This window comes from Mizuhopecten yessoensis, unplaced genomic scaffold (assembly GCF_002113885.1).
Source record: "Mizuhopecten yessoensis strain PY_sf001 unplaced genomic scaffold, ASM211388v2 scaffold8931, whole genome shotgun sequence".
NCBI lineage: Eukaryota > Metazoa > Mollusca > Bivalvia > Pectinida > Pectinidae > Mizuhopecten > Mizuhopecten yessoensis.
The window spans coordinates 672,200-682,229 of NW_018407794.1; the positions used below are offsets into that span (position 1 = coordinate 672,200).

A 10,030-nucleotide genomic window follows, 5' to 3' on the forward strand; every position below is an offset into this window, starting at 1 on the left:
TCCAGTCTACTCAGCTGTAAATGAGTATGTGGTTGGGCAGAGCTAGGATTGTTGAATGCTAGTTGTGAGCGCCAAAATGGCAGCACCGGCTGTATGCTCCCCAGGGAGTTGAGAAAGATGTTGGCTGGTTGGAAAGGCCCTACAACCACGGATGATAATTTGTGAACCGCTTTGAGACGGCCTACAAACTAGGTTGTGATAAAGCGGTTATAAGAACCTCCAATTATTATTATTATTATTATTATTAAAACACCAGACACGTTTCATATATTTTACATCATCATTTATTTCCATTAATATCATTTGTCATGCATTTATACTTCAATAACAACAACAACCAATAAACAAGCCCTAGTTGTACAGTGCTCTATCACCCTCTCTAATCGTACACCTGTCATCAGTCACGTTCTCCGATTCATATTACTTGTACTCCTTAGTCTTAACATGTGTATCTTTTTGTGTTCAGGAATCAATTTCATGATACATGAAATTGAAGACTGATGAAATGATAATGCAAAAAACAATGACATAAATAATGTCACAGAAAAATAATAATGATAATGTGATGATGAAAAAGGGGTTTATGATGGTGAGGGCTGTGACAATGACTGAATGACTTCATGGCAGAGTTGATAACTATCAAATGTTGCAAAGAAGTTAACTAAATAAATGATGAAATGATAGTGATGATGTTATGAAACAGCTGACCATGCTAACGACACAAAATAAAACATATTATGAATAAATGATGACAACAAAAATGAAACTGACGACTCGGATGATGATTCAATGTCACAATGACAAATAAAACATGTTCTTCCCTATAAAAAGCTTATTTTGATTCAATTTGTAAAAATGTCCCATTTATTGTAAGCTAACCTTGATGATTTCAATAATATGGTCCTCCTATACATCCATTCAAACTGCATAGCATTGCATTTCACCGCTGCAAACTTTGATAATTGTGTTCTGGGAAATCAAACACTAATCAGGTTCTGTGATAATAGCCATATACAAGCCATCACTAATGGTCAGTTTGTGTCGGCGTGAAGTGTTGACAGGTCAACAACACTGACCTTGGAGTGGGTACATGTATGACCTTAGCATCGATTGGTCCAGGTAGAAACACTCTTGTCAAAAAGGTACGTCTTAATGAACTGAGCCTATTTCTTTCATGAAAAAAATAAAATGTTTAAGGACTGAATGGCTCTAACAGACCCTTCAAACACAGATAATTCTTCATGTTTTTCAATGTAAGTCGATATTTCGCTCTTAAACACGGATTGTTGATTCAACACTATCTGACTGTTTATTCTAACAAGCACCGGTCAGTTTTGATGAATATTTCATATTTTCTAATCTCAAACACTGAATGTTGACTTGATCCATTGCATTTCTGTGACAATTGTGAGTTGAATTCCATAGTTTTGCTTTCAAACACTGACTGTTAACTCAATCTGTAGCATTCCAACTCAAACACCGGTCAGTTTCTGTGACTCTGTCCGTATAACATTGATCAGATCCTGGTTGATGAGGAAAATAAACCGCAGACAAGAAATCTGGAAGGAGAGAATAAAGTCCTGACAAAATATTGTGACAGTAGAAATGCATGACACTGAAACTGATGTAAACATTCTAATTAGAAAATAATGACTTTTTAACAATCTTCACGTAGATCTTTCCTTTGGTCATATTTTGCACCAGTTTTATCGATTTTGAGTGAATTATAGTTTTTTTGACACGTCAGTATTCTCTTGTCTTTTTTTTAAAAATGGTTTACTAGACCACCCATAGAGGTAAACAGTCTACTTGGAAAGATTTACTAATCCATGGCTTTGAGGAAATATTCTAACTGAAAGATTTACTAGTCCATGGCCAAGATAATAATTTCATACCAAATCTGGTTATTCCAGGTGAAATAGTATAGAAGACATGCCCCCAGACATACACCTCGGTTGGAGTGCAAACCTAAAGCAGCCGGTTGGGGATAAATAAGCTAAAGGGAGACAACTTTAAGACAGGTACAAAGTGTATAATATTATCCGATTCCAAGAGAAGTGTATCAAAATTTAAGTGTTTCAAAGTAACTATTTCTAGATTTAAACAATCACTTACCTCTACCACAGAGTTATTGCAGAGTTTTTGTTTGTTTCCTATAAGAACTGGGCGACCATCAATGTAGATCGGCCGTTTGCCTTCGTTGGCGATGAAAAAGTCTCCATTATTTCGGAGTTTGATGATACCCTGGCGACGTGAGATTTTCCAGGCGGGTCCTTCAAGCGACAAGTCGACGTCTATCTGATTGTCTTTTGTTGCTCGTCCAAGAGTTATCTACAAATAACACCCATTACTTAGTTTGATTTTTTCTTTTAAAACCAAATTAAACCCGAGACTGAATTATGAACACATCTAAATGTGTGCAATCTTAAGTCTCGGCCTGCAACTAAGTTCACCCACATACTTCATCTAAAATACTGACTAACATCTATATCACAAACCCAAATATCTTAAGTCTCGGCCTGCAACTAAGTTCACCCACATACCTCATCTAAAATACTGACTAACATCTATATCACAAACCCAAATATGTTAAGTCTCGGTCTGCAACTAAGTTCACCCACATACTTCATCTAAAATACTGTCTAACATCTATATCACAAACCCAAATATCTTATGTCTCAGTCTGCAACTAAGTTCACCCACATACTTCATCTTAATTACTGACTAACATCTGTATTACAAACCCAAATATCTTAAATACAAGTGTACCTGTTATCTCAATGTTGTTTTTATCACCTGGTGGAACGCTTTTTATAATGTTAATCAATCTAATATTCAGGTATCAATCACAGCATTCCTCTCTAGTGCTCAATCACCCTGCACACTTCCAGGTATACAGTTGAAGGATAAAGGACCTAAGTAAAATGAACAGCGTTGACTCTACTCCCTGAACCTCTCTAAATCTAATATTCTTTCAAATCCATATTAATTTGACTTAACACAATTTGTTGTGCTGAGGAACCACAAACATCTGCCCCTGTATATTCATACGGTGAAATGACTTACACTGTAAACTGTTAATAACAGTAGATATGGCTAAGTAGTCAAAGAACGAGGATAGGTGGTAATAACAAGCATACGGAGTATTGCTAAAGCAGTACATGTCCCCTACCGGCCCCCGCTAGCTATTACACTGTAATGATTTATAAAAATGGTGCCCTTTGGTGTTAAAAAATCCCTTAAGGATTTTCTAAAATTAGTAACGGTGACCTTGATCCGACAACCCTGAAAGTGGAACTTGTCCGAGATATTATCATTCCAAATTCCTCAAGGAATGACGCCCTCCCCCCCCAGATAACAAGATAACAGATAATGGTTAGGCAATGATTGAAACTAAATCAATACAATGGCATCTTGTTTAAATTTATCATACTTAATATGGATTAAAGTTTTAACTATTGTCAGGATCATTTAGACTTACCTCCCTTGATCTCATAAGGTAACGAACCAGACGACCCCGGAGTACTGCCAAGGTCTGGTTATCAAAGTCTGGTGGACTTATACCTGGAACAGGAATAATTCTTTAAGTAAAGTTATTCCAGCAGTGATATTTGAAATATATCTATAGTCAAACTGTATATTATACAAGAGATTTTTATTGATTTTGTTATAATTATTTTAGTATGAAAATGATTACCAACACAGAATACACTAGGCATTATACACTGCACATTATACACTGCAGCAGCATTGCTTATACTAAAATTTCCATAAAATAATTTGAACATTTCCACTTGACACTGTTGGTTGATATATGAGTACCTGTTTTAAGGATTGCCCCTGCAAGGAGTTGGTCTCTATACAATTACAAAACAGACCTGTGTGCTATTTTGTTTTCTGCTGATCTGCCTTTTTAGACAGCGAAAGTGTTCAGGGCAACACTGAGAACAAGTAGTAGGAGCTTCAAACATACTTGGGGTTTGCTGCCAAAAAGACTCATTGAGTTTTCAAATATGATCATGCAATATTTTACCCACCAGGGTGGGGATGACTGTTGCCTGTATGGTAACAGAGTTGTTGTTAACTCGTTAACCCCTGAAGACACATTTGAACTGTTCCAATTCAAAGGTTGGAATATTTCATTATGAAACTTCAGGGGTGAATGAGTATGACTGTATTATGATCTCTGACCTCTTTTTTTGAATTACAACTCACCAGTCACGCTATCAACAAGCACCTGCCATTTGGGTAGTTCTTGTTCTAAATGACGAATTTCTTTCTTGTTTCTCCTGTCTGACACATTGAGTTCTGTTGGAAAGAAATGCATATTATCCCATTATAAGGAGAATTATGACTGCAACAGTTAGCTTACGATTTCATTAGAACCGAATAATTCCAATACACCAAAAGTGTGTGAAGGAAACACAGCTTTGGCACTAATTGTTGTAAATACTAAGGCATTAATACGTTAACAGGACGATACCTATCACAACACATATGGTAACAGTAGGGCTGCAACAATACCCATTCCTCACCATATGATACGAATCGCAGTACAATGCTTACGATATGATACGTATCACAATACAAATATCTGCTTAAAAGGTCAACTTCATTATGATTAAGTGCAGGATGTTGTAAAAGACTTCAATAGTAAATACTCGTATTGATATACATTTGTGTATAATATCTAGTACTTTTGGGTATGACTGCACAGTGGACCACATCTTTACTGAAGGATTAAAGAAATATAAGTACACTGTTTTAGGAGTTTTATAAAAATGCATTGATAATCTAAGTGAGTTAGTGTATCACGATACAGACAAACAATACAATTTGATATAATACACAAGAAAGTATCGTGATACTATACAATACTATATATCGTTGTAGCCCTAGGTAACAGTAATCTTTTGATGTGCATGCCAAGCTGGAGCCGTCACTCCTCATGTTGGACCGATATGTGTAGACTTTATTCAGGAATGACAAACCCTGAATTATCGTAGGTGTATCATAACCCCCCAAATAATATTGTGTATTGTACCGTATTCAAAATATCGCGATAAATCGCTACAGCCCTTATAAGTACAGTGCTTTATTTTACAAATGCCATTCTATAACTACAATAAATATCGCAATATTTTCAAAATGTTTTAACCATGCAACGTTTTTAAAAATCTAGATATAATGCCCCGCCTTTCATATGCCACTTCGCTTATCACCAACATATCCCAAAGTACTCCTTTATACATTCCCCTTATTATATTGCCAAATCCCTTTTATCATGCCAAAATATCTCAATGAAATCGTGGCAATACTTAGAGATTTGACTGTATATTCCACCAAAGTTTAATTTGCCCTTCCATTTAATATCTTGCTTACGGTAACTATCTTGTGGGATAAATAAATGTCAAAATTACATACAAAGATGTACAGATATCTGGGGATAGATTTTTAATTTTCTAAACCTTCTGCACTAAATTTGAACACACAAACAAACACAGAAACTGTATTACCTTGTTCTAGCGTCTCGTCCTTCGGGTCCCGGACATCGTCATCATTCATCATATCCTCTGCATCTGAGAAATTCAGAACATGGTCCCCACGAGGCATCGGTTGTACTGAAAACAATATTAATACTTGATTATTAACAAACAATAACTTACAACAAATTAAAAGGTAACATTTATTACTAGACATTTTGATACGAAAAAAAAAAATGAATAAAAAAATAAAACTGTATCTGATTGGTTGATCATTCTGTAAAACCGTACCTGATTGGTCGGGGAGTAAGTGGTACTGTTTCATTAGTATCCAATGGTTGTGAAGAGCTTTGGTTGTGCGGAGTGGGTGAAACACGTCAGATTCTTTCTCCAAGAGGTCTTGGAAGGTGTCTGTTGTTGGCTGACTTGTCTGTTTTCAAAAACAACAGGGATGTCTTCAAATAGGATTGTGTCCTTATATGTGATTGCTGATCGTACATCATAGTAACCATTACATAAATTCAAATGAAAAAGCTTCACTGATATGGAGTCAGAAGGAATGGGAATAAGTTTGGGTTTCTTTTCATCCTGTGATTTACAGAACTATACAAAGAAACATATTTTATTACAAATTAAATATCAAAACAAAGAAAAAATGTCAACATTTTCAACTTTCACCAGGAATTCCGCAAATAATGGTAACTACTGAGTTGTTGTATCATAGAAATGGTCAGGTGTTGAAATAACTAGGGAATGTGGATTTAATGAAGAGCAAGCTGACACTACAGACAGAAAGTCAAGCGGTCATCATGAGATATGCTGTTGACACTGCATCAAATTTTAACTCACAGATGCAATGGTCCCCAGTAACGTTTCCTCCTCCTTGCTGAAGAGAGCTTTACCCTGGACATTATTCATGATATCGGGATGGAGTTGTTTCATAGCCTGGATAGCGAGTCTGAAAACAAATTTCATTTCCATATAAAAGTTTGTCCTAATATGAAGGCTTTTTATTGTATAATTTTCTTTTTAATTGCGAGTAAAAAAAATCATGAATGAAAACTTCAGATCAGAAATAAATCTGTATCTCACTGGAGTTATATCTTACCATTATACTCTATAGAAAGCTATCCAAATTATCTTTGCTAACATAAATGGTATTTTGACTGACTGCAGATATAATTGTCTAGAACTTCAAATATTGAAATGATAAGTTGTATTCAATATTCAACATAAGCTTTAGGTATCTACCTACTCACTTCTATTCAGCTCGCACATCAGATTGTTTAAAAGCACATTAAGTACTTACCAGTGTGGTACATTAATTTGTTTTGAGCACACATTTAGTAAGAACTTGTGTTCACTTAAAAACCAAAACGGATATTCGATTGAATTCCCCATATCAGATAACTTTATTTCGTATTAAATATGCTCAATGATATTTATTTCCATTTTTTTTTAAAATATGACCTTGACAATGATTTTTATAGCAGTCTAGTGACCTTTTCCTACACTTACTTTGATATGACAGGGTCGTAGAGTAGAGCATACCATCTCTCCTGGATTTCCTTTAGCGTGAATCGGCATGAAAACTTGACCCCTAGATGTACCGCTGTGAGATCATTGGTCTGTTCATAAACAAGAGGCAGACAACTTACAGATGGCAAATAAAACCAAGGATTCGTGTAGAATCAAATTTTAACCATTTATAGGATCTACATATATATAGATCTGCCTTTTTTGCAATGAAAAAAGTGGGAATCACATGGAATATGATACTTTCCTTCTAAATCAGTTGATTCAAAAGGTTTTGGCCAAAAATGTTCATGCATAATTAAAAACAATTAAGTTAATGCTTAAATGCCACAAGTTTCATCATTTCCAACTGCTTAATTAATTTTCTTCCCTGTTATCCAATTGCTGGAGAATTTCTCATGAAATGATTATACATGATCTTTTTTCTATAAAAAGGAATCATTGATTTTCATATCACAAGTTAATCAGTTTTTAAATAAACAGAGCATCTGTGATCTATACTTTGTTTGTTTGTTTGTTTGTTTATGTTTAACGGCCCATCGACGGCTGTGGTATTTAGGGCCATGGTAATTTATCTATTTATTTTACTTTTTTAACAAACATGTGAATAGCGAAGATAAAATCAGATAAAATGGTTCATTTTAAAGGTATTCGCATTGTATGTGTAGATAATAAAAATAATAAAAGGGAGTTAAAATAATAAAAGAGATAACGAATAGATGATATGGAATATGCGATATATATATAACGTCAAAAATGATAAGGTTGGTTAAAAGACATCAGAGTCTATAAAATAGACCGATGTCTTTCAAATAGTTAAATAATGCCTTCGAATCCACGGAACTGAAAAGTGTTTTCATATCCGGGACTCGGAAGTAGTTATCACGAATGTGTTTAAAATCGGAACATTCTATTAAAAAATGCTCCACTGTAAATGGAGTGTCACATGCGTGGCATGAAGGTATATCTTCTCGTTTTAAAAGGTACGAATGAGTAGGATATGTGTGCCCAGTGCGGAGCCGAGCGAGGACAACTTCCTCTCTACGATCTTTCCGACTGGGAATAGATGTTTTAAGTTTCGGTTGTATCTTAAAAAGTTTGTTGTTGGTCTCCAGAGACCAGCGTTTCTGCCATTCATTTTGAATGGCTGTACGAATAGTAGGTTTAAAATCTGTGTATGGTAGTTTGATATTTGTTTGTTCGAGATTCAATGCATTTTTTGCTTCCCTGTCAGCAAATTCGTTGCCTTTTATTCCGACATGGCTCGGAATCCATAGTAAAGTTATTTTAGACTTTTTTAATATACGAGATATTCGATGAGCAAGGTTTTGTACGATTGTGTTTTTAGGATCTCGTAACTGTAAACTCTGTAGGACAGATAGAGAGTCTGAACAAATAATTGCCTTTTTAATGCGGTGTTCATCGATATGGTCGAGGGCCAAACCAATGGCGCATGCTTCAGCAGAAAAGATGGAGGCGCCGTCTGGTAGTCGGACTGAAGTGCAAGTATTGGCAGTACAGCAGGCTGCTGCCACTTTCTCACCTTCTTTGGAGCCATCGGTGTAAAGTTGTGTATGAGAAGGGTAATTCGAAATGCATTCCCGAAAGGAGGATTTGTGTTCTTCGGGCATAACACTTGATTTCCCTCGCTCATGTAATGTAAAGTTAAAATCGGGGGTTTGAATGGTCCACGGAGGAACATCAGATATGTTAAATTCAGCTATGTCCGTCAATTTTATGTTGAGTTCTTGCAGGAAATTCAAAATTCGGATACCAAATGTTGGCAGAAGTTTTTGGTTTTGCGTAAATATGTTTTGGTATTTGGGGTTGAATACTTGGTTGAAAGCAGGATTTTTAGGGTTTGATTTTAATTGAGTTGCAAATTGTAATGAAAGTTTTATTCTTCTGTCATAAAGGGATGGTTCATTTGCTTCCACGTACAGGCTTTTTACAGGTGTTGTTCGAAAAGCTCCCAGGGCAAGACGTAGCCCTTGGTTATGGATTGGATCTAGCATCTGAAGGTACGAACTGCGCGCTGACCCGTATACCATAGAACCATAATCCNTCCTGTTTAGACATTTCAGAAAAAGTTGAACCAATGCAGACTTTGAAGTGTCTATTTGATAGGTAATTGGATATAAAATTGGGAAGGTTTCCACGTACACCTTGGTGTCACGTATAGTGAACATTTCACTGGTTGTGCTTTATGAATCCGTAAACAATCTATACTGACCACCCGGGTTGTATATAAAACACTGTTTTGAAAAGGCCTCAGAACAATGAAAGGCTTCGTCCAAATTTTATTTCTTTGATGACATTTTCCCCCTGATTTTTTTTCCAGATTATTGTATACCGGAAAATTTTCGCTGAAGTTAAATTTTTGCCTTTTTTCCCCTTCTGAAATGAGGGCCAATTTCTCATTACATCAAACATCAGTCAACAAAACTATTTACATAGCAATTAAATGTGAAAGGCAAAACTAGCACTTGGCGAACACAGGCGAAGGGCGAACATTTCCTGGTACAGGATGATAGTACCTTCATGTACCTTTAACCCGGTGTAAACACTGATTGGCAATGATACAAATAAATAACAATATTTTCTCTTAGCAAGTTTTATTCACTTGTAAACAGTATCATTAGACACTATAATGCTTTTAAGCAAAACATTTAAAAAAAAAAGGAATATTTTTCTTAATGAATACAAATAATCAAGATATTTCTTAATACAGAATATCATACATTTGTAAGAGAATGAGTTTTCTAACTGAGTGAAGAGTGCCATTAATTCTGACAACATATGAAGATGAATTGAGCATTAATACATACTGACCATACAACTGTTTTACATGTATCAACTCTTAAGTACAAACCCTACCATACTGGACTATTCTATGCTACGCTATATATATATATACTACTGCACCATACTACTACTGTACTCAAACTTGATAAACTATTCTAAATAAAAACAATACTATACCATAGTTTACTATAATATAAATACAACAT

At 35.3% G+C, this 10,030-nt stretch overlaps 1 protein-coding gene across 1 annotated transcript in view; it reads right to left on the reverse strand.

Annotated features, from left to right (window-relative positions):
- Positions 1 to 256: 256 nt before the first annotated feature.
- The window catches only part of LOC110456855 (microspherule protein 1-like), a 43,408-nt gene continuing 33,634 nt past the window's right edge, over positions 257 to 10,030 (reverse strand). The window contains exons 5-12 of the mRNA XM_021507874.1: positions 7,002 to 7,111; positions 6,333 to 6,441; positions 5,775 to 5,913; positions 5,517 to 5,621; positions 4,216 to 4,308; positions 3,482 to 3,564; positions 2,116 to 2,331; positions 257 to 1,559 (exon numbers count right to left, since the gene is read on the reverse strand). Coding sequence (XP_021363549.1) covers positions 1,473 to 1,559; positions 2,116 to 2,331; positions 3,482 to 3,564; positions 4,216 to 4,308; positions 5,517 to 5,621; positions 5,775 to 5,913; positions 6,333 to 6,441; positions 7,002 to 7,111 — 942 coding nt within the window. The 3' untranslated portion in view covers positions 257 to 1,472. The remainder of the gene's footprint in view (positions 1,560 to 2,115; positions 2,332 to 3,481; positions 3,565 to 4,215; positions 4,309 to 5,516; positions 5,622 to 5,774; positions 5,914 to 6,332; positions 6,442 to 7,001; positions 7,112 to 10,030) is intronic.